Source organism: Lytechinus variegatus, chromosome 2 (genome assembly GCF_018143015.1).
Source record: "Lytechinus variegatus isolate NC3 chromosome 2, Lvar_3.0, whole genome shotgun sequence".
Classification (NCBI taxonomy): Eukaryota; Metazoa; Echinodermata; class Echinoidea; order Temnopleuroida; family Toxopneustidae; genus Lytechinus; species Lytechinus variegatus.
In genome coordinates this window covers 30,118,213-30,143,649 of record NC_054741.1, presented here as the reverse complement: position 1 = coordinate 30,143,649, position 25,437 = coordinate 30,118,213, and the positions used below count along the sequence as shown (strand labels likewise).

General features: G+C 37.8%; 2 protein-coding genes across 5 annotated transcripts in view; one reads left to right on the top strand and one right to left on the bottom strand.

The window, feature by feature from the left end:
* Positions 1-10,742, bottom strand: part of LOC121407806 (cystine/glutamate transporter-like) — a 42,174-nt gene extending 31,432 nt beyond the window's left edge. The window contains exons 1-2 of one of the 4 annotated variants that reach the window (XM_041599018.1): positions 10,471-10,742; positions 823-1,183 (exon numbers count right to left, since the gene is read on the bottom strand). In XM_041599018.1, the coding sequence (XP_041454952.1) occupies positions 823-1,038 (216 nt within the window). In that variant the 5' untranslated portion in view covers positions 1,039-1,183; positions 10,471-10,742. Of the gene's footprint in view, positions 1-822; positions 1,184-1,451; positions 1,470-1,731; positions 1,821-10,470 lie in introns of those variants that run through there. The other 3 variants (XM_041599019.1, XM_041599020.1, XM_041599021.1) reach the window with 3 other exon arrangements.
* A 6,442-nt stretch (positions 10,743-17,184) lies between these two features.
* Positions 17,185-25,233, top strand: LOC121407804 (GPI ethanolamine phosphate transferase 3-like). Its single transcript, XM_041599016.1, has 7 exons — positions 17,185-18,031; positions 18,558-18,723; positions 19,391-19,603; positions 20,122-21,736; positions 22,232-22,428; positions 22,978-23,166; positions 24,603-25,233. The coding sequence occupies exons 1-7, from the start codon at positions 17,247-17,249 to the stop codon at positions 24,789-24,791; spliced, it is 3,354 nt and encodes a 1,117-aa protein (XP_041454950.1). The 5' UTR covers positions 17,185-17,246; the 3' UTR covers positions 24,792-25,233.
* The last annotated feature ends 204 nt before the right edge of the window (positions 25,234-25,437 follow it).

Sequence of the window (25,437 nt, the reverse complement as noted above, 5' to 3'; positions counted from 1 at the left end):
AGCAAGAAAACATTACCAGAGGATAAACAGACGTTACTAAAATAAAGTAGTTTTGACTTCCGTATATGCTTAAACCTTTGGTAAACCTTCTTTTACAACCGGAGAACAATTAATTTCCGTGAGTGTAAATGCAATTAATTCTGTGAAAACTACACAAGTGAGAACAATCGCTATCGGGGAATTCTACAGAGATTTCCTTAAAGACATTTTCGTTGCTGCAGAATCGTCTAAAAGCCGCATTCTCTCATTCACATGGTTTCAGGAATAGACACATGTTTAAATTCTCAAGGCCACTTATCAGAACACGTGCAATTAGCCCATTAATGGTTTCTAAACAAGATTGTGATAAGCTTATCATTTCGGTCAACTGGTGATCTGATTTTACACTATGATATAAAATATTTCCAGCGACTTTTTTTCTCGGTATACAACTGAAATAGATCAGCTGGAATACCGGTATATTTAATGACAGAATTATATATTTAAAAAAAACCGTTTATTCTCAGCAGAATTAGGAAGGAATTGTTGACTTGAGCGTTTCGGGAAGTCGGGAACTGTATCTTCCCGTCACATAACCTACCCTTTCGACACCGAATCCGACGTCGTATTTCTCATTCATTTTAAATTCCTAGGCCGATAATAATTCTGATTATTTTTCAGTTTTACTTTTATAAATGTGATCAATGGACTTCTTTTAGAAATGTAGTAAAACATTTAGGTCTATATTTCAATGATTCAGTTTTGGGATTTTTTCAATTACTATAAGTTGTTCGGAACCTTTATCTATTAATGTATAATTGTCCTAACCTTTCTTGTACCTACCTGCGGCGATACGAAAATTCCCGAGCCTATGATGATGCCGACCACCATGGCTATACAACCAAAGATTCCGACTTTCCTCTTGAGGACAACCTCTGGTTCTCCTCCTTCTCGAATGTCCGTCATGGTCTGATTCGGTGTTTCCGAAGAGGCTGCAGGAGGTACATCTCCACCGGGACCCGTATCCGCTTGGTCTGCGGAGGTGCTGTCTGGAGCCATTGCACTTCTCGCTGTGGATATCGACGTGAAGGGTTTTCAAGGTGTTTTGTGAGTCACGGTTCGAGTCCGAAAAGCTTGATGACAGCGCTTCAGCTCAGCTGAATACGAGTATATGCTCGGGAATATGATCTATACCGATGCCTGCCTGTAGAAATGAGAGAATGATACACGAATCAATAAATAAACATGATCGAGTCACATGAAAAAAAAAATTGAACAACCCAATGTTGATTGACCATGGATCGACTAGCAGTATGGCCAACTCTTTGATTACTAGATCGCGCATGTGTATGCTGAATACACATGCACATAATGTAGGCAGGACATAATGCCCTGGTTCATCGGCTCTCTGATCAAGATAGGGTCGACCCAATATAAGTCTACAACGAACGAAAAATCAAAATCGGATTTACCAAATTAAAGGTCTTTTGACCACGTGTGTATAAAGGATAGGAACAGGTTTTACTTCCAACTCCCTGCTCATCAAAGCAAACGGCGTTGATTACGAATAAGAACTTCACACATGCTGGTGCATGAGAGTAGTACCCAAGTCCCAAGGAGTTGATAACATAAGGGAAAAACTGCAGAGCCTTGTCAGAGATGATATGTCATCGGGAATGAAAGAATATTCCTGGAACATCCATGCATATAGGCTGATCTTCTACCAGACATACTACACTGTACAGAACATACCGCGAGAGATAATTCCAAGGATAATTCACTCTCTCTCTATACGAGGCCAGACAGGTCACGCAGCGGGCATCTACGGCAGCACTGTTCCCACGTGTTATTTGGTCAACTACTACATGTACTACCCATTGTATAGGTGGACTACTGACCAAACAGTGTTCAATTGAAGGTCATCTTGTTATAATTCGCTATGAATTCGGACAAAACGAGTCATGTGTAACGGTATATCCTACATTTAGGAAATATGTGTTCTTCCAGTGTGGTAGGTCCATGGTGTAACAAATTCGAAAATGACTCGAGAATCTTGAGTAAACTCTCTACGAAGTGAAGTACAACACCTGAGATAATACACATGTCTTCCTGGATATTTAGCAATGAGAATCGGAAACAAAACCAACTACCAAGTGCCACCATGTACAGTATGCCAGCTCTATGCAAAAAGCGACAAAATTAAAATAACAAAATTAATTAAATATTAATAGGGCCGCGTCCACTTCCCTATCTTCTCCTTTTGATCCTTCTTCTCCCCCTCACGTCCACGCCATAACATATTGGTTACATGTCATCAGACATAGCACAGGCAAATCATTATGAATACAGCAATGTGTGCAGATTTGCCTATTATTACAAACTTAAATATATTTCTGAGTTCAGACTGATTTAGACATGAAAGTGTGACTTCTATATTTCTAAGCACAATTTGTAATGAACAGGGTGCGTACTTTCGAGCGCGAGCTGAAATTTTCGAAATACCCGTCAATTTAATGACAATTTTGTAGGAGGAATTCATAGAAAGGATTCTTATCTAATTATCCAATCATTTTTTTCTGTACTCAGACCTGAACATGGGACGTTTCTACGTTTTTCTTTTTTTTAAGATTATCAGGGTGCATATCTTACTATTCAAATTAATGGAGACTTGACGGCGCGAGAAGATAATCATATAGTGTTTACACATATATATTAATTCAACACGGGATATATTTTTTAAGCGCAATTAACTTAACCGGAAATTTGCAGTAATGTGAGCGCGAAGCGCGATCGGAATTTAGTGACCTATTTTCATCTTCTGGCTCTTCCCCTCTCCTTATGTTATTAACTTACCTTAATATCCTAATATCTTTTCACACCTTTTTTCTCTTATCTCTCCTTTGCGCTGCTTGTATCATGTTTACAGTGGGTGGGTGTCGCCTTTTCGTCCTTACCCCCCCCCCCAATACGTGTAGGATTTTATTAAAGGACAAGTCCACCCCAACAAAAACTCGATTTGAATAAAAAGAGAAAAATTCAACAAGCATAACACTGAAAATTTCATCAAAATCGGATGTAAAATAAGAAAGTTATGACATTTCAAAATTTCGCTTCATTTCACAAAAACAGTTATATGAACGAGCCAGCTACATCCAAATGAGAGAGTCGATGTCATTCCCTCACTATTTCTTTTGTTTTTTATTGTTTGAAATATAAAATATTTTGATTTTCTCGTCATTGTCATGTGAAATGAAGTTTCATTCCTCCCTGAACATGTGGAATTCCATTATTTTAACATTTTGTGCTTCAGGCAAGGAGGTCCTAATCGTCAAATTCGTAAAAATTGAAATATTGTATAATTCAAACAATAAAAACAAAAGAAATAGTGAGTGAGTGACATCATCAACTCTCTCATTTGGATGTAACTGGCTCGTTCATATAACTATTTTGTTAAAAATAAGCGAAACTTTGAAATGTCATAACTTTCTTATTTTACATCCGATTTTGATGAAATCTTCAGCATTGTGCTTGTCTGATTTTTCTCTTTTGATTCAAATCAACATTTTTCTGAGGTGGACTTGACCTTTAAGTCTATAGGTTTTATGAAATGAACTCTCATGATACACAATCCCACAACTTCTTGATGGGTTCTTCGAACCTGGTGGAAACATTCAAGAGATCAATTCAATTTGAGGGCAAAGGTGAAACAGCCAAGTCTCCAAGTAAAACTGGAAGAAAGAAAGCCTGATGATGACTTGAACAGCTGACCAAAGTCATTACCATGCAGGTAACGTAACCACCGTGCCTAAATCGTACCCATGTCAGTTCCACAGCTCCTTCAAGTTTCACTACATGCAGGATATAACCATGGCTATAAAGGGTTTGTAAATTCATGATATAATAATTAGGACCTAATTAAAGGGATGCTCCGGGATGAATATATTTATATCTAAATAAATAAGAGTAAAATTCCCAAAGCAAAATGCTGAAAATTTGATTAAATTGGATAACAATTAACAAATAACGAAGTTATTTAATTTTAAAGATTTAAATTGTTCTGCATGGTGATGCCTCATGAATATTCATTAGGTAGGCTGATGATGTCACATCCCAACTTTCCTTTTTCTTATGTAATTACATGACATGATGTTTCATGTTTTCATACAAGTCATGTATGTGTAAATGACGCGTCTCCATGTATTATGATGAAATAAGTTGCGGTAATATCTAACTAATGCACTTTATCAGTTTTCAATCCAATTGTTTTAGTTCTTGGTAAGAAAATTTTGAATAAACCTAAAATACAAAAGAACAAGCGGGGATATGACATAATCAGCCCATCTAATGAATATTAATAAAGAAATGCCTAGAACTGTTTTACCGGAATGGTGCAAATCTTTATAATTCCATAACTTCGTTATTTGTCAATATCCGATTTTGATAAAAAAAAAATTAGCAATTTGCTTTGTGAATTTTACTCTATTTATTGAGATATAACTATCTCCAGCCTGGACCATCCCTTTAACACTATTTTTAGTGTTATGTTTAAACTCTAGTCTAGGAAGTGATTTTAACCCATCAGGGTGTGATCCTCTGGGGACACAAAATGGTGTCGGTTTCCTGGGGAGCGTTTCATGAAAGAACTTGTCGGACGTTTTATCCGACAAGTCCCCTTTTTTCCGACAGTTACCATAGTAATGGTGCTTCTCAGCCAATCAGATTCAAGGAGAGATGTCAGATCTGACAACTTGTCGGACATAAACGTTGATGAACGCTCCCCAGCAGGTTTTTACAACTGTACTTTCTTGGGATATTTCTAGGGGGGGGGTCCGACCGTTTCAGTAAGAACTTATGTTGCAGTTGAAATTTGTTGGCTTTCCGCAAGGTAGCATGTTTCTGGCTGGGGTAGAAGTCTCAAACTGTACGTGTATGTGTCCTCTTTATATCAGTTAAGTGCCTTTTAGCATGTTTAGTGACAAAGCAATATCCCGTTCGATTTCCGAAATAAACGCGCTGTTAAAACAGATGAGATCGTTTTAGAAAGCAGAAAGTTGTTATCGTCTAAACATCCATCGACTTGTGCAATAAACTTTATGAGCATATAATTATTTTGATGAGGTGAAACGAGTGTTTTCCGAAAAATAAAAACCTGAATGAAAACGACATCCAGCCTTTATTGAAATGCCCTTGTATACAGTGACTTTCACGAGTCATGGTCAGTGACGCCGCCAGAATATTTTTAAAGGGAGTGATACGAATTACAGAAGGCGTCATACCCCCCCCCCCCCTAATAGGTGAATATAGTAATTCATAAATTTATACCTACAGATCACACGACTCATATCCATCTTTTTAAAAGATTTCTTTCTTCCTTTTTCTTTTACACTATTCTCTCCCTTTCCCCTCATTTTTTTTTCGCTATATACTTTAAAAATATTGAAGGCATGCAGTTGCCCTTTGCATGGGCTGTGCATCTCCTATCGCACCGCCCATGATCACGATCTAGAACATCTATTGTAAGACTTTTGCAACCATCCAATTGTTTCATTTTTTTCTTTCGATGTTTATCAGTAATATCTCAGTCACATTTCTCCTACGACCGTCGTATGGCGAGTCGAAAACAGCCGTTTTAACATATTTTTTATACCAGCTACATAAATGAAATTAGATAAAACATCCGTTTTCGACTCGCCACGGCGGCCGTAGAGAAAATGTGACTGAGGTATAATGCGTGTGAAAAACACTTCAGCGCACCAAAACCTTTCATAGTTCCCGCCAAATCCTTAGACCTGCGCGCGCTGGAGTTTTGAGCTTATGCAATACCATCATCGATGGCATTGGCATCTATTGTCTACGAGTGGATTTGTTCTGTCAATCTTTCTTATTGTACTTTCAATATGCGAATGTGAGGAAGTAATTCCTCCCACAATTGACATCGTGTATTGTACATTTCAATGGTAGATAGATCACTGCACTTTTCACAATTAACGACTCGTTTAACAATCAATGGTGAAAGAACACCCCAAGATCCGTGGATAGACATGCATTGATGAACATAGTTTAATACCAGCCTGGAATCTATACATGTCCACACCAGAGAAGTGTTAAACACCAATTTTGTTTTGGACTAACATCAGATAGAGCCTGTGTTTATATGTTTATACAACACCAATTAGAATTAAAGCAGATCGGTTTGATTCCAAACTGGTGTTGATTCAATACTTCTCTGGTGTGGACATATATAGATTCCGGTCTGGTGTTAAATCAACACTGGAGTTTTTGCAGTGTACGGTGTAGGGCCTACATAATTTCATTTAGCTTTACACGTTTACATGAAAAGTTAAGTGTTGAATATTACACAACGTATAAGCATGATAAGTGGGTTTTATATGTGGGCAGGAAGGTGGTTTAACTCTGTAGTTGGATGATATCATTTAGATAATAATTCTCTAACAGACTATTGCAAGAGATTAGCCTAGGGATCGGAATGGTTTACTTTCCTCAAACCATGGAATCTGCATTTGCATTATGAAATATAAAATATTTAAAAAGGATTCTAACATGGCAAAAGAAAGGAGATTTTTTTAGATTAATTCTAAGTATAATACACTTTTGAAATAAACCGCAATGCGTTTTGTACGGAGGTCGGAATCATTTTGTAATATGATTTTGCTCAACCCGCAAAATTTAAATCACATAGAGAATCACCTTATTCATTATTTATAGCCAATATGTCTATAATTAAGTAAGCCAATATTGTCAATTATTTGATGAAATTATATTTTTTCGGAATACATTCATCCATAATTCATTATCATGTTATTAATGTCCAATATGATCTAATTTCCTTGGAATACACATGGTCTATATTTTACTGTCATTTTAATTTCATTAAAGTAGACCATATGGTTTAATTGCAAGGGAGTATACACCCGAGTAGACGAGATGAGTTAACCTATTTTTCTTTAGTGCTTTAACTATACCTACATGTACTCCTCCCCCCCCCCCCCGGGTGTCGATTTGTGTTGTGAATCTATTGTTCAAGGAGGACGATGATGATCAATTGTTTCACCCCCCCCCCTTGAATAGTATAACGTCACGGATCGACGCCATTGTCCCCCCCCCCCCCCCATTCCCCCAAACCACTGTTAAAGTTACCTCATGGGTAATTTTGGCCAAATGACCTTTCATTTCTTTCATTATGATAGACAGATTTCAATGCAATATATTGTGTAAGCATGCCTTTAATACATAGCAGAATGCAGAAATTGCATAGACCAAGGGAGCGTTTCATCAACATTTTTGTCCGACAAGTTGTCAGACCTGACAACTTTCCCTGATTCTGATTGGCTGAGAGGCACTGTTACTATGGTAACTGTCGGATAAAACAGGACTTGTCGGATAAAATCCTTTCATGAAACGCTCCACAGGTGACTAAAATAGCACACAACTCTATAAAGGTATTTGGTGCATTTTTGCTATCCATGCTGTGAAATACCAGTCGCTAATGGACGCATTTTCAGGATCTTATGAAAATCCCATTTCAAAAGAATGTATGAATAGTCCAGTCATCAAAGTTAGTGCTTATCTCATAAAATATCATGTAACTTCAATACAAATGACATTCTTCCGATCATGCGCAGAATGTAACTCCGAATTGCCTTTTTTTCTGCCCAGACAGAAAGTACACAGAGACGTGGACATACCAATCCAAGTTCATAGTACATCATTTACCAGCGCTCCACCACAGTTCTGGCATCTTGCCAAACAATGGATTGCCTCCATCTAATCTGTATGTGAGATGGATACTGGCTGACAATATGCGTCATGCATTAGTTATCCCCCTCTTTCTGATAAAGGTACCGGTAACTTCTGCAACAAATGATGCACAAACCAATGTTATCGTGGTCGATGCATACATAATTTACAACTTCATGTGAGATTTTCTCCAAATGTTTATCAAGTCGATTCCAATCACATTGAAGTTACATTGTACAGTGTATACACGAAGGAATGGAAAATTAACGTTGCTTTATATTTCTTCATCCTTGCATACAAAGGCTACAATGTATGTAAGTAATGGACGGTTCAAGCTGTAGCCCCTTGACCCCCGGTCAACTTGTCAAGTATGCTAAACTCGTGCAAGAATTTTTTTGGGGGGAGGGGGGGCTACTTTTCATAACTTACTACATCTGCTACATTGGGTAAGCTTTAACCATGGAGCTAACAGAGATCTGTTAATAGCTCTATGCTTTAACATTGCAAGGAATGTAAATTTCCTGGGCTCCTTTTTTTAGGTTTCCAAGGCACTGTGAGCATTTCTCAAACTGGGCCCAGCCCCGTGTAATTTTTCCCTAGCTAAACTACAGCATAAGTACTAGTATTGTATTCCCTATCTATCAAAAGAAAGATATGTGTTGAAGGGGGTGTGTAAACGTGTCTCCTAACATTAATTTCATTTCCCATGCAAATGAGAAAGATGACTTTGATAGTTAAAGTATGGATGTCATTAACTATTAATTAGTTAATGACATCCATACATTAAGGTACACTTAAACTAAAGCGCATCTGTGTTGCTTGCTTACAAGCATTCATGCTTTCTTAGCAATCAGGTAAAAAAAATCTCCACCAATCCACATGTAGATCTAACTAGCCAATAGAGTCACTAGCCCATTCACACATGTATGTATTTGGTAATTAGTAAACACACTATAATCACTGTAGAGTGATTTGGCTCAAATTTAAAATGATCGTGATTTAATATCATTTTGCTTATTTGCTTATTCACAGATAAAGTTAGACCTCTAGATCTATTTGTGGAATACATGTACACACAATTATAGAAATCAAGAACATGTTGCTTTCTTACACCTTAAAATAAAACCTCTCAGTTTGATGTCAGTACTCAGTAGACTACATTTGCCATCAACCATATTCTCGAACATATGTATCATCTCTGTTTTTCTCTGTTGATAGTTGGAGAATTTGACTTGACCTTGTCTTACTGTCTCCTCACTGTAGCCATTGATGCATTGATTTTCTTTTTTTTTTCTTTTCTTACTGTACTTTCATTTGTTAATTTCATCTGAATGCGTAGCATATGGTCATGCATAGTGTAACTGAATAATACAGTACTACTACTGTCGTGAACATCTACATGTAGCATAATCACAAATTCGACAACGGATGCAGCATCGGCCATGGCATTAAACCGTAGCATAGGCATTCCAGGCTCCATTTTTTTACTGCATGATGCATCACCACTCTCAGCTCAGTCATGCAGTCCACAATGTGGTTGGACTATTTGGAGGTACCGGTACATGTAGACCAAGAGCTCCGACTGAAAACTTTATTTTACTTTCTCCACTGACATGACTGAAGTTAAATATCATGTCAAAAGTAAACCATGTTCTTGATTGTTTTATTCTACCACTTCTATTTTATGAGGGATCGGCCTTGAAATGCAGATCTAACGTTTAGATCTACCCTTATATCAAATGATTCAGGACAGCAAGGCTGCAGGACAGGGAAGACATGAAAACCACAATTAAAAACATGGTCATGAAAAACAAGTTTAATGATCTTCTTACATCTAGCTACATCATGTAGGCATAGATCTAATTCTAGGCAAGATCTTATAGATCTAGATATTGACCTCTAGAATTTACAAAGCACCAGCCAAGCCAAAACCTCAAACATGGTCTAGGATGGATTAATTTATATCTCAATAAAAAGAGTAAAATTCACGAAAAAAAATGCTGAAAATTTGATCAAAATCGGATAACAAATAACGAAGTTATTGAATTTTTAAGATTTCCATTACTCCGATGAAACAGTAGGCCTAGGCATGTCTGTCTTAATGATTTTTAGATGGGCTGATGATGACTTGTTCTTTTGTAAAATTGTATTTTATAGGGGGTGCATATGGAACTCTTTCCCATACCAACCAGGATCCGCATACAGTCTATATCAAGATCTGTTTTGTGAAATTAAGTGAAACTTTAAAATGTCATAACTTTATTTTACTTAGGCCTACTGTACTTACTTTACTTTTAGTCAAGTGCACAATGCTGTAGTGTAGGCGTGTTTTTACATCCTATTTTGATGAAATTTTCGGTGTTATGCTCGTTAGATTTTTCTCTTTTTGTTCAAATCAACTCTTTACTTTGTTGGGATGGGCTTGTCCTTTAAATTAAGTTGACCGAAAGAAAGACCTAGGCCTAAATGTAACTTGTTAGATCTACATCAGTGATGTACATGATAGATCTAGCTACTAGCTAGTAATAGTAGTAGGCCATGCATGTAACTACTAATGCAAAAACTTAGAATTGATCTACATCATCTATGTCTGTCAGTGTCATGTCTGTGTCTATCCGTGTTTAGACTAGAGGAATTAAAATTGAACCACATTATTCTCCTTTCTTCAAATTTATGATAATTACAAGCACGTGTGTACCAGGGCAGGTGCATACTTCCTTGCAGTATACTCACCGGCCGGCCAAAATATGTAGTGGAAACAATACCGGTTCTTTCCGCTTTCGTTTCGTCCCTCGCTTCTGTAGCACGTGTCGATCTTCAACACTAAATATGGAGTTTTATGACACAATTCATGTGCCAAATACAACACATTTATGCTGGCATGAGCGGAATAACAGAATAATCCAAATCAATACCGGATAAACTACTCCTTTTCTTATCGTCGTTCTTGGACAAATTTTGTTATCAAGCCTTCAGCAGGCAGTTAAGTTAAGTTTAGCTCGCTGATAAAAATACTACGCATATGGCATGTCAACAATATGTTCCCACAAAAGCGCGCGCCGTAGATTTCATTCCCGGTTTCATTCATTCGTTTAGGTTCCCTGGCTTAGTCCTCAATATTCTTTTTAGGGTGTGATGCTAAATTAAAATTTGTATATTACGTTGTATTTTTAGCTATTTCAAGTCTACATCTTCTTCTGATTTTAAATAAGATTAAATTATTGTAGTTTATTTATTTCAAATACTTATTCACTTTGAAATATATTCTAGATATTCGTAAAACCAAATGCGAGGATAACCCAGTATAACCCTTATCCAAATGGATTCGCCCATCCAACTTCCCGTTTGCTAAATTAACGGCGGGATCATTGAGTAATCAACATGCCTGCAATACGTCACAAAGCAAATACATTACGAGCCAAAATTCCGCTACAATTGCACGTGGTATAATGTTTTGTTCGTATACACACATACGAACATCAATATAATGTATGTCCATGGTTATACATATTATTTGCCTGCGTATACTGAGGTCAATGACCTTTGATTGAAATACAAAAAAAAATCACACACGGGAGACATAATTTTATAGGTCTTCTACAGGTCCTGAAACATAAATTACTTTCAAACGGGAGACAGTGAGTTTGGTAGCCACTTTATAGGACAGGTTTCAATCACAGGCATTTAGCGGCCACTTTATTCTTTTTTTCCAAGGAGCTTTCGGTTTTTCAGTTCAGCTTTAGTTTTATACAACGAAGCAGCAGGCGCTGTTCTAGGGGTTCTAGATCAAAATTTTTGGTGGGGAGTCTGTGAGCTTGTTAAATTTTCAACGTCGGTTTATTCAATACAATGGAAATGGCCTATGAAGTATGATGGGCAACATTTTGTGTGCCTTGGAGATTACAGGACTAGTCCACCCCAACAAAAATTTTGTTTGAATAGAAAGAGAAAAATCCTTCAAGCATAACAATGAAAATTTCATCAAAATTAGATGTAAAATAAGATCGAAAGTTATGATTTTCATAAAGTTTCGCTTAATTTCACAAAACATTTATATGCACATCCGTCGGTATGCAAATGAGGAGACTGATGACGTCATCCACTCACTATATCTTTTTGTATTTATATGAAATATGAAATATTCTAATGTTCTCCCCATTGTCAAGGATTGATTCCTCCCTGAACATGTGGAATCAGCATTTAGTACTACATGGTTCAGTCACTGTTGTTCCTCATTGTCAAATCTGTAAAAGATGGAATGATTGTACAATTCAAACAATAAATAGTGATTGATGAACATCATTGACTGACCCATTCGCATGTCACTGAGTTGTGCATATCACTGTTTTGTGAAAAATAAGCGAAACGTTTAAAATGCCATAATTTTCTTATTTTACATCCGATTTTGATGAAATTTTCAGCGTTATGTTAGTTTGATTTTCTCTATTCATTCAAATCAACATTATTCTGGGGTAGACTTGACCATGCAGCTGGCGCTCGATCCGCTCTCCCCGGGCCCATGCACCGGTAATATTATGCATGGGACTGGCTTAGCGACCTAGCCCCCCAAAATGGCATATTAAAAATGCTTGAGAATGATGGTTTTGCTGGTGTTATGATGGTGTTATATGATGTTGATGAGGGAAATTAAGTGATTTCACTTTACGATAACGACTAGGCCGGGACATGAACAATGAATGTTACTCTTTCCAGACTTTTCATTTATTTATGTGGGAGTGAGCCAAAGGAACGAGCGATTTTTTTTTCGTTCTTTCGAGTAGATTCTGACAATTAAAACGACACACTCTGCTCAAGCAAAAGAATGAAATGTGAAATTGTGGGGTCAGTTTAAAATGATTTTTTGTTGATTTTTTTGGGGGGTGGGACCGACGTGATAGGCGTTCAATCAGTCTACTAGTATGATGGCGCTCTTCATCAATTTCTACGAGGGAATGCAGAGCTTCACAGACGTGTTATCGCAATTTCATGTGACAGAAAATGTGGCATCAGCAGCCGCTCGAAAATCCACTGCCACTGGTCAACATTTTGTTTCTTATCGTAATGCATTTAGCTGATCTCTTTTGAATTTCAGTTTGCATATGGCGGCTTCCAAACCGGGCTTCCAAATAAGAAGAACAAAAAAGATTCTAATGAAAATAGATAAAGTCGAGATCTTGTGCTGGCTATTCCGGTGGCTATTTAAAAAATGCTTTTGAAAATTCCAAGGAGACGTGTCACGTCCGTTGAGGGTGCATTCTTTTGTTTTCATTTTCTAAAGGGATACCCCCCCTACGAAATTTGAAAGAACGGAAAAGATATGACAATTGATTAGTAAACTCACTCAGTCATCTAATATCCAAGCCGTAGGCTAGTCTGCTGTGCAACCATTCAGTTAAGGGTCTGAATATGCATGCAGCCTACACGCCTTGTGTAACGGGTCCTCTCGCAATTCAAACAGCAAGTTTTGTATGTGGTAGTCTTTGCGTGGAGACACACTTGCAGATCAAGGTTTCAATCAGAGTCTGTGCCTGCCAGACTATCCGTAGGCCTAAGCGGGCCTAAGCCATAGAGACATTACTATACATCTCTATGGCCTATAAGCCTACTTGCTCCAAAATACATTTTCACTGATTTAATTACCCACATGCATGCACATAAGTGTAAAACTGCAATATGCCCCAAACTTGCTACTGAATCGATAAAAGTAAAAGGCATATCACCCAGGGGCAGCAATCCTGGAGGGGGGGCACTCTGCCCCCGGCCCTTGAAGCACAATGTCCTGTTTGTGCCCCTTTCTCATAAGAAGGACCCATTATGTTTGAGCAAGTGCCCCTAGCTTGCTTTCTTGAAAGTACCCTTTCTCATATCAGTGCCCCTTTTACTAAAAGTGCCCCACACAAACATGCACCGTGCCCCTTTCACCTGAGAAGGACCCTTTTTATATGTTAACGAGTGCCCCTCCTTTGAAACAAGAAAACAATTTTCTCATTTTTATTTGTTACTGATATAAGCAGTGACGTACAGATGGGGGAATCTTGCCCCTCCCCCCCAAAAAAAAAATAAAATCATAACCAAGAAAAAAAAAGAGAGAAGGGTGCTTTATGATAATTAAAATCTACCACAAATTGGATTTTCAATTTAAAATGTCAAAATTTTTGCTTGATCGATTCACTCGCTCGCAGCTTCTTGTAAATTGTATGTGATGATGCAACATCTCAAAATTTTTGGCTCATTACACCACTATAGATTTTACTTTGTTTTAAGATAGTGCCCTTTTCTATGGTGTCCCTCCCCCCACTTTCAACTTCGCTCTGCCGCCCCTGATATTACCTTTTTAATTCCTCATATGCTATTTTGTTATTTATATACTCTTTAGTTATTGTTGTAGCTACTGTAGATGGTATAAGTTTAATTTACTATATTTTATTTTGAAGCGCATTGTAATTATTGCAATTATTATGCGCTTAATAAATCTAACATTATCATCATATTATTTCGTTTCTAAAAGGAGGGCTGCCTGAGGTGACTACCACATTATAAATCTTGAAATAGTAATATACCGGTACCTCATGATGTTTTCTCTCTGTCATGGTGTGAGGCCAAATGGAGGAGAGATGCATCTTACACATGTCTGAGTATTATACCCCTATACATGACGTCATCGTGAGGATCATCTTGCCCCCATTACACTGCCGATAAGCTAGTTTTTATTTTCGTAGCATTAACCCCGCCTGGTGATCGAGACCACTGAACTGTGCCTACCACTGAGATTAGTGGTGCCTACCACTGATCTCTCCCCTACCTGGATGGGAACAATAACGCTGATTGGCCTATTCCGTGTTGAAGCACCGGAAGTTGGTACCTCCGCACGCCGAGTTCCCCCAAAAAGCCAAAATCGGAGTAGAGTCTGGTACACGGCAATAGTGTCAATTCTTAATTATACTTACCAAATCAACTCTTATAACAGCACTTTTCAATGTGAATTTATACCTGATACAAAGTTTAAGATGTCGTCCTGTGCCACGTATAATTGCACTTATTGTGACGACCGTGGAAACAGAGAAAATGGGATTACTTTTCACAGATAAGACAAGCTGGTGAACTGCATAGTTGTAGACTTTATGTAGTCCCATGTGCTCAAATACATGTGTGGTAATTCTAAATTACCAGAGCAAGTTTCCAAAACTTTAAAACTCCGGGGGGGGGGTTATCGATTGTTGTGATTTCTCTGGAAGCGTGATGAATTCAAACCATGATTCAAATGAATATTCAGTTTATTAATATTCACAAATGTCACCAAGTTTTATGAGTTTATCAATCATGTTTGGACAGAAGAATATCACGACTGAGACACGAAAATACTGACCGTGTATAGCATGTATTGTGAAACTTAAGTTAAGACTGAAAATCTGCCGTTTCGGAGGAGTTAAAAAAATATTTTTTGCAAGCATAGATCCTGACCGAAATAGACTGATTTTTGGGACAAGGACTGGATCTACAAGGTATTCTGAAAATTATTTATCTTTTATTTGTGAAAATTACAAGCTATAGGTACATGTACGGTATAGGACTAGGACTTTAGGGGGCTTACGTAACTTGTGGCGTGTGAATTTGTGATATTTCTCTGTCAACAATAGATCGAATTATTTTTTCCAAGAACTCTTTTTTAAGTACGTAAAAAAGACATTAAGCTACAGAGACGGATTAACAGACTTCAGAAATTTCACAGAACTTATTTTGAGATGCCGAATGTCTTCAAAGAAAAAATGTCTCGGTGGAGCAAAAAAAAGGGGGGGGGTTATCAACCAGAAATTTAGGGGGTGACGCAATAAAAATAATCTGACAAGCAAAAAAATGTTATCGACCCAAAATTTAGGAAGGGATGCAAAACAAAAGAAATAATCTGACAAGCATCAAAAAAGGGTTATCAACCAGAATTTCAGGGCGGACTACAACGATTTTAGGGGAACCACCTGAATTTAAAGGGGATGCAGGAAAAAAATTGACAAGCAAAAAGAACAAAAAAAAAGTTGTCAACATAAATTTTGGGGGGTCTGTCCCCCACCTAAAATTTAGGGGTACAGGACCCCCCCCCCCCCCCGCTTCCGCTGCCTACAGTGTAAATGAACAAACTGGGTAGAGGATAATTGAAGAGGGTCGATCGATGTGACAGAAGGAAAGAGAGAGAGAGAGAAGGTCAAGTCCACCTCAGAAAAATGTTGATTTGAATCAAAAGAGAAAAATCAGACAAGCACAATGCTGAAAATTTCATTAAAATCTGATGTAAAATAAAAAGTTATGACATTTCAAAGTTTCGCTTATTAAAAAAAATAGTGATATGAACGAGCCAGTTACATCCAAATGAGAGAGTCAATTATGATTTTACTCACTATTTCTTTTGTGTTTTATAGTTTGAATTATACAATATTTCAATTTTTACGAATTTGACGTTTAGGACCTCCTTGCCGGAAGCACAAAATGTTAAAATAATGGAATACCAACCGAGATGTGCATATAACTGTTTTGTGAAATGAAGCGAAACTTTAAACTGCCATAACTTCCATATTACATCCGATTTTGATGAAATTTTCAGGGTTATGCTTGTTGAATTTTTTTCTTTTTATTCAAATCAAGTTTTTGTTGGGTGTGGACTTGTTCTTTAAAGGGCGAGTCCACCTCATGAAAATGATTATTTGAATAGAGAGAAAAAACACACAATAATGCTCAAAATTTAATCAAAATCAGAAATAAAATATGAAAGTTACATTTTCAACGTTTGAAAACGATGAATTTTTCGGTGTTACACTTGTTTGATTTTTTTGGGGGTGGGGTAGACTTAAATTAAAGGGGGGGGGGTTCAAGCCCAGTGTTATAAGCCTTCATAACCTAGAAAGTCCTCGCCATATCGATCCTAAGATGGTTATTTGGAAAACCTCCAAAATACCCCTATACAAGTCAAGGATTTCATCCATTCTTCCGTAGGTGAGAAAAACACCAACCCCTTCAAAATTATGTTTCCGAATTGTATACTGGGAAAGTACCATGGTTTCAAGAAAATTGCGAATTCTGGCACCTTAAATATATGAAGTTTTGTATAAAAAGCAATGAGTGCTTCAGTGTGCAGACAGCTAGCGTATCGCTCACAATGCACATGCTAATGGAGCGATCGCGTTCCTTTTGGGGGAACTGGTATGGCGGACAATAGAACTCGCGGGCTTCAAACAAAGGACCCTCCCAGCATATCCAGTTAGGGGAGAGATCAGTGGTGCCTACCGGCTCTGATGGAGGTCAAAGGTCATTCACGTGCTGCGCAGCTATAGCTATAGCATGCATATAGAGCTCGAGCTATATCTCTGTATGTTGGCTCCATGCATGGCTATAGCTTACATAGCTTATATACCGGAAAGGTAAATTCACCATCCGGCTATTCCGGAGGCGAGCGCCTGCCTGGCCACATGCATAAGGCAAGTTCTGTTTGAAATCATCCATTGATATACACTATCAGTATCATGGCATCTACAAGGATTCTTTTCTTCATGCTCATCTGGTTTGCCTTGCTGTACTTTGGAGGAATGTATCTTTTCACGAAAGGTTTTCTTTTAACTCGAATAGAGATTGCTGAAAAGAGCGAGAGCGTGTGTGGTAACTCCGCCAGAGCTCCAGGCGCGGGACATAGCAGTGGTCCGGGCGAAGCCGCTGCGGATTCGTGCACCCATGTTCGATTCAAAAGAGCTGTAGTATTGCTTATTGATGCTTTGAGATACGACTTTGCACTGTTTAACACGAGCCTCCCATCATCAGAAGCTGCTCCTTTTCAAAATAAAATGCCAGTAATTCATGAAACGGTTACAAACTTTCCCGAACAGTCCATCTTGTTCAAGTCGCTAGCTGATCCTCCTACCACAACTTTGCAGAGACTGAAAGGTATCATAACTGGAAGTCTTCCAACATTTGTAGATGCCGGACAAAATTTTGCTAGCTTTGAAATATCGGAGGACAACATCGTTGACCAACTTGTGCAAGCAGGAAAGAGAGTCACATTCATGGGTGACGATACATGGATGACACTCTTCAACAAGAAGTTTAATAAAGCATTTCCATTTCCTTCTTTCAATGTTAAGGATTTGCACACTGTGGATGAAGGAATTCTGACCAAACTACTACCTGAAATTAGGAAGAAAGACTGGGATGTGGTAATCGCTCACTTCCTCGGCGTGGATCACTGTGGTCATTCACTTGGTCCATACCATCCTTCGATGGGGAAGAAATTGACTCAGATGAACGCTGTGATTAAGTAAGATCATTGTTCAAGGCACTTGGACTGGATCCATATTATTTAAGTTTTTCTACATTGCATTTCAATTCTTCGACTAAACTAATGGTATTTTCACAGGAATCTTTTCTTCTTTAATTGTCTTCTGAAATTTCTCAGATTTTGAAGTCAGATATTGAATAGTGTCAGGGTTGATGAAGATTTTCCAAAAAGTTATTTCTGTATGCATGTAATTAATTCAATCACATAAATTATGGATTTTCATTTTTTTTTCATGTTATGATGATTCAATAACACAAAAAATACTCCATATGTAAATGATGATATATACTTTTATTCTGGGGAAAAAAAACCCAACCTAAGACTTGGCTGATCCTCCTATTTCCAACAATAGGTACTGGTATAGGGGAGATTGGGGTTAGTTGGAACGCGGGTTAAGTTGAAACATTGTAATTTTCTTTAATGCCTGTAAAATCAATTTATGCAATACTGCCCTCAATTTATTGCTATTAATAATACAACATACAATCATATTGTATTTGATCAGATCTGTAATGCAGAGCTTGGATGATGACACCATCTTGTTTGTTCTTGGTGATCACGGAATGACAAAATCGGGAGATCATGGGGGAGACAGTCCAGAGGAACGCTCTTCTGCAATTTTCATGTACAGTCCAAGGAAGATCTTTGCTAAGAGTGATATCATGGCCAAGGTAGGTGGTCTTTCTGTGACTTCTTTTTGTATTCGTAATCGTAAGAAAAAAAACCCAACAAAAACAGGTAGCTGTTTGAAGATGCAGTTAATGAGTGCATCAGTTAGTTCTTGCTATTAGTGATGGAGATAACTTTCATATTTGGAAGCATGGAAAACGACTAACATTCTTTTTCCTGATCTTTGTATTGAAACCATTTCCCTGAAAGAGTTCTCCTGGGGAGCGTTTCATGAAAGGACTTGTCGGACGTTTTATCCGACAAGTCCCATTTTATCCGACAGTTACTATAGTAACAGTGCCTCTCAGCCAATCAGAATCAAGGAAAGATGTCAGATCTGACAACTTGTCAGACAAAAATGTTGATGAAACTGATCAACTTAAGGAAGAGTGAATCATCAGCCCTTTCCCCAGAAATGAAATGAATAGATAAATGAATACATGAATAACTTATATCAAGGAGTACTTTTAGAATGCAATGCAACGTGATTGTTCACTTTTAGGACGAGACATCAGTAGATATAATGAGAAACTACTCAATTTAATTTCATTTCCAATTACCGGTACTCAACGATAGCTCCTAAAATTCGACTTTCACTGACATGTCTGTTTAACAGGTGGTCACTAATGTAGATTCAACTGTATTAGTTAAATTTATTTCTGTTTACAGAGGATACCTGATGTTGTCTCTCAGATTGACTTTGTACCAACCCTCTCCCTTCTGCTGGGTGTCTCGATCCCATTTTCAAATCTTGGAGCAATCATTTCTCCTCTATTCTCACTTGGTCCACCATCAGTACGAACTACTAAAGCACCCAGCTTTCCAGACAATCAACAGCATATAAAACATAGATTATTTGCATCTAGAATCAATGCCAAACAGGTAGGTTAATCAAAAGATTCATATTGGAAGATTATCAGTTATGCATGCAGGCACCTTTAAGACCGCAACTAATACTCCTTTCGCTTGGAATACATGTAGCTCAAGGAGAATAGTAAAGTGCATGGGGTATTGCAGATGCAAATGTGTTCTCCAGGTGATGCTCTGAATAGGTGACTTGTCTTGTAAGATAAGTCATAATTATCTGTAAAATTTGAATGGAATCATATATTTGACACTTAAATGCCACTTGTAAAATGACCACCCAATTGTCTGTATGTATAAATTAAACATATATGTATAATGTGTCAACTAGGATTCTGGAAGATTCTTCCTTATGAATCCAGTGTTAACTGCAGCTACCTTTATTTATCTTTAAATGGGACAAAATTATCAAAGGCCTTTGAAAGTCATTTTCTTGCAACTCTTAAGTGGATGCTTTTTTCCTTCAAAAATCCTAATTGCTGCAAAGATATATTAGGAATAACTGTGCTTAATATTCTTGTTGTTGTTTTTTCTAGATTCATCATTACATTACAACCTACAACAAAGTAGCTCGGGATTTCCCTGCCGAAGTATATTCTCAGCTAGAAACCCTTTATCAGAAAACAGAAGATCAAATGGACCACTTGGAAGCTCTCATGGCTGCAGAATCGATGTCGGAAGTCACAGAGGAGTCTCTACTTGACTTGGAAGAACACTTCCTGGAGTACATCCTCGGTGTCAGGGAAATGTGCCGTAGTATATGGGCCAAGTTTGAGATGGTCTATGTCTATCAAGGACTTGGTCTTGTGATACTGACTATCACGTTGGGTGTGTCGATCGTCACCTTGCAACATTATACTGAACCAGAAAAGATGGATGATCTTCTGCAGAGTCTGATCAAGCAGCTAGTCACCTGGACAGTGTGTGTTAGTGTTTCTGGCTTTCTGCTCTCACAGAGTACCGGCTTGTCAACAGCCACTTGTCTGATCTTCATCCCAGGTTTCACATCGATTCTCATCATGATGCTTCAACTGTTTTTAGAGGTGTCCAATATCAGTGTGTCCAGGTTATTGGGGTCTTTGACATTTACATCTGTATTTCAAGCCTTATTAGTAATATCACCAATAGTTTTGCACAGTGCTTTCCTTACCTCAGATAGTCATGTTATCAATGAGGGACGAGCAATAGTGTTCTTTGTACAATCAATATTAACATTTTACGTGTTAGTGTTTTCACTTCAAAACTACAAGTCATTTTATTCAGAAAAGGAACATGGATATATGAAGAGTAACTTCAGATTAAAAAAGTTTATATCAAGTCCAGCTATGCGGATGATCATGCTTGGACTGGCAGCGTTAGTGTGTGTAAGATGTAGTAGTTTGTTTGTCTCCTGCCGGGAAGAGCAGTATTGGTGCTCTCCCTCAGATTTCCTTCCACCGTTATCTCTGATACCATCGGAACAGTCCAGTTTACGGAGCTACCGATTCTTACTCTCTATCGGCTCTGTTGCGGCTATTCCATCTGCCCTCATCTACCACCTGTCGCAGCAAGGTAACTTGAGTAACCTGTCAGGACAGGTGTACTCCATCCGCTATGGAATCCCTCTAGCCAGTGTCTGCATCTGTATGTTCTGGGGACAGCAGGCACTTCCTGAGAAGCTTCGAGAACAGTCTCCAGAATGGCAACAGGTAGTATTTCCTCAGGTTGCATACGTCATGATCGCAGTAGCTGCCATCCTGCAGTGGGTATTCCCTCTGAACCTTCTCCTTGTGAGGAGACCATCCAAATCTGCACAAGGAACCCTTTCCCAGAGTGATGTCTCAGTGCAATCAGATAAAGATACAGTTTCTGAATTAGGTGATACTGCTAATAAAGGAGTCTCAAAACATTCTGAACCCTCTAGGACTCTTGAAGACTCTGACACTGAGGAGCAACCCCCATTGGTGTATGGACTTGGAACAGTCTTCAGTGCCACATATTTGCATATTCTTGTCTCAATGGTTCTCCTTTTATCTCTCCTGAATGCGGACGGCATAGCCAGCTCTATACTCCTTATGGTGGTTGAGATGGTTCTTTTCTTGGAGATTTATGCTGCTACAAGGAGAAAACAACTGACTGCCCTGAGAGCAATGCCAGAATTATATAAAATGGGTGAGTAAGTCTCATGCACAATTAAATGAAAAAGTTTTGATCAGTCTTTCATCTTAAAACAAATATCAAACAAGGAACTTTGGTCCCTTTATTAATTTGCCCCCAAATATAGAAACAAAAATTATATATATGTAATATGCAATTATATATGTAACAAACAGTGTTTCTTTGGGGGGGGGTTCAGATGAGATGGACATTGCATTTCCACATGGTGTAGCTGATCCCCTTTGGTTCATTTTCGCTACAAATTTGTCTAAGGTCAAGTTCAAAATGTGGTTTTCTTTGTTATAGATTAATTATTAACAAGAAGACACTGGTATGTACATAATTCAGAAAGTAATTTAATGAGAAAAAACAATACATACTAATATGTCGATAGATATTTCTTGCAAATCAGCACAAAGTTAGGTAACTTTATAATGAAATCTACTATTGGAAGTATAGCTGATTACAGTTTTCATTTTTAATCTTCCTATATATTCCCAATTTGACTAGGATTCTATGTAGTCCCATGGTATGTTATAGGTGTCTGGTCCCTCATGGCATCACAATACTTCTTTGCTACTGGACACCAAGCTACATTCACAGCTATCAAATTTGAATCAGCTTACACTGGATTCAACGGTGACTTTCCTCGCTATCTCTACTTCATTCCAGCTACTTTAGTCAGTCTCAATACATTTGGCTCACAGGTAAGATAGATTTCTCATAAGAAAAACCCTCATAAAATACAAATTACACTGGATGATGAATTGTAGGGTGGCATATTTACCTTTTCTTTTCCTATGTAACTATTTCTTTGCATCCAAGTTTCTTTTGATCCTTACATGGTCCATCATTTATGGTTGTTGATTGGGATGATGTTTCGTTCCAGTTTGAAAGATTTAAGATTGACTTGAAGAAAATGTTATAATTTCATTGTAATTGATTTCATGTCTGTATACTAGCAGTCCCAGAAATGCTTAAACATGTAGTCAGCCACTACCCCCATAGAAATATGAATCAACAATGATGAAGAAAATAATTGTGTAAATGCGTTAATCCAAGCTGCAGTATACCAATAATTTTATTGGAATTTGTTTTAGAGGAAAGAAGGAAAGAAAAAAAATTGACTAGAACCGTGCTCAAGATCAAGCCCATAACCTTTCCATGCCAAGTTGGATAGGTTTGAAATTTATTGTGGCATGTGTTGAAATGATTTGATCTGAAAATTTATTCAATATGTTTGTCTCTTGTGAAAGATTTTCTTTGCTGCCATGCTTCCTCTGATCCTGATATGGCCATTCACACGTGGTCTCTGGGTGACAGGCAATAAAGTCGTCACTGAGGATGAACAACAGGGAGAGCTCAACCTTCATACTAACTCAGATCAAGCTATGAGGGCGCTGTTTCAGATATCTACCATGTTCCTGATCTTCCAGGCATGTGATGTGAGTATCCACCCCCCCCCCCCCCCCCTCCCCGGAAAACATAAATTCAAACTAACTTGATTAAGCTCACTGAAGAATTGTTTGATGGATCAACTTCAAACTTGTTCCAAATATTCATAGGCCTGTAAGAAAGTCAATGACCAAAGTTGTTTTGTGGGCATCAAAGGCCACAGGATGGGAAGGTCATGAGGTTAAAGGTCACAGAGGTCATGCTACACATTGGAATATATTGTTCTGGCAGTAACTTAAGAGCTGTTTTAAAGGATCAACTCAAGTTTGAATAATGTATTGGAAGGATGATGATCTGCTTAGATTTTTGTGTCATAATATCAAAGGTCTAAGTAGTAATTATATACATTGAAAAAAAATCTCTTTTCCTTGCTATGATTGAAGGACTCACATGTACTGAGGGATCAATTTCAAACTACTAATGTGTTCATATGTGAGGATGATCTGAGTAGATTTGCAGGTCACAAGGTCAAAATCACAAAGATCACTATTTTGAAAAGTATAAAAGTTGTGTTTGGTACATTTTTGGTCTTCCAAATGGTGGAGGCACAAATTATGACTATGTTCAATTAAGTCCATCAAGAAAAAAAGTCTTATTCAAGATCAGAGCTGTGTTTAGCCAACTTGGGAGAATATATATATATCCCAATGTTCTAACAAACATTTTGCCCATTTTTTAGAATGCAACAATAGTGGCAAAAAAAATCTTGAATTTTCTCAAGAGTTCGTAAAATTTTCATGAATTTTCTAAGCATAAATATAACCTGTTGCTCATGTGCTTGCATTCTATTAGCTCCAATATCATGATCATGATTCATATGTCTTGGCCCATTGTATGTTTTTAAAACTCAGAGGTGTCTTTGTCACTTTAATACTCCCATTTGCAAGAGATGCTAATAGGATGATATCAAGTAAAGCTTATGCCTTTGCTACATTAGGAAATTTTTTCAGATGGAACATGGCAAATTTTTTGTCAAAAGCCCTTCATCAGAAAACAGCCCTTGTTGAGAATCGGTGAATCAACACAGCAGTGTCGTCTTGGACAAACGTCATATTTGCCATTTTTAATCAGTTTGGAATCTTGGGACGCTCTGCTATCCCAGTTCACCAATTTTCAATAAAGACCTCTAAGTTGTTCATTGTGATTTGATGGGCATTTTTAGATAGATTCTCAATGTTCCATAAAGTGTCAGTGTAGTGGTTGCAATATACTTGCTACTACATGGACAGAGAACTTTAACCATATTGAGTATTTCCTGTACAACCGAATGGATTACAGAATTTGATAGTCAATAGGTTGATGTGTAATAAAGCCCACCCACAATTTTTTTTCTGAATACACAGGTTTCCAAACATACAAAATTATACTCACAATACTTACGCTTTTTTCCAATTCATTTCTCTTTTCTCTCTTTTGTTGCACCTAGCTTGTAGGTACGATGGTGGCAGCAGCCATCCTTCGTCGTCATCTGATGGCTTGGAGTGTATTTGCTCCAAGGTTTATCTTCCAGGGCGTGGCCTTTGGTGTAACCGTTCCGTCCGTTCTCATCACATTCCTCTTCTTCACCTACATGCAGCGGTGTCTGGCCACATGGATCAGCAGAATCCAGTCTTGAATGATACCAAAGAGACAGAATTCTCTACCTTCGTTCTGTTGTGCATGAACTACATTTATCTTTTGAATAACTAGATCCAAGGCATGTATTATCATATGGCTGCAAATGATGAAAATTTGTGGCAGTATGGTGTCTAAATTCATTCAGTGTCTCATGTAGAATGGGGATGTCAATAGTATAACAACAGGCTCTCCAAATTATATGCAATATGGCAAGTATGCAACACCTAGATGTAAAAGCAATGTGTTCATGTTGGGCTTTTAAAGATGAGGACGGTGAGTGCACCATGTTATTGAATACCAAAGTGTGACGTCATCAATTTTCTTTTTTTTTGTATTTTACTGTTATTGATCTTATTTCGGTTTAGCATGATAGAAAAACCCCACAACACAAATTTGGTGGGAATCGGTCCATGGGGCCCCAAGATATGACCGTCTGAATACATAATTAGCCCCACTGAAATCAGTGTATTATTGGACTGGTTCTTAAAATTTAGAACCTGACCAATAATATATTGATTTTAATGGGGCTAATTATGTATTCATGGGGTCATATCTCGGGGCCCCATTGACCAATTCCCATCAAATTTGGGTTGTGGGCATTTTTCGTCATGCCTTGCAGCAGTGTGGTATAAAAAAAGCTGAAA

Excerpts from the sequence above, each read along its gene's own strand:
- LOC121407804 (XM_041599016.1), top strand. The coding sequence starts at position 17,247 with ATGGCATCTACAAGGATTCTTTTCTTCATGCTCATCTGGTTTGCCTTG. Across the intron at positions 21,737-22,231 it reads GCCAGAATTATATAAAATGG|GATTCTATGTAGTCCCATGG; the intron begins GTGAGTAAGTCT and ends CAATTTGACTAG. Across the intron at positions 23,167-24,602 it reads TGATCTTCCAGGCATGTGAT|CTTGTAGGTACGATGGTGGC; the intron begins GTGAGTATCCAC and ends TGTTGCACCTAG.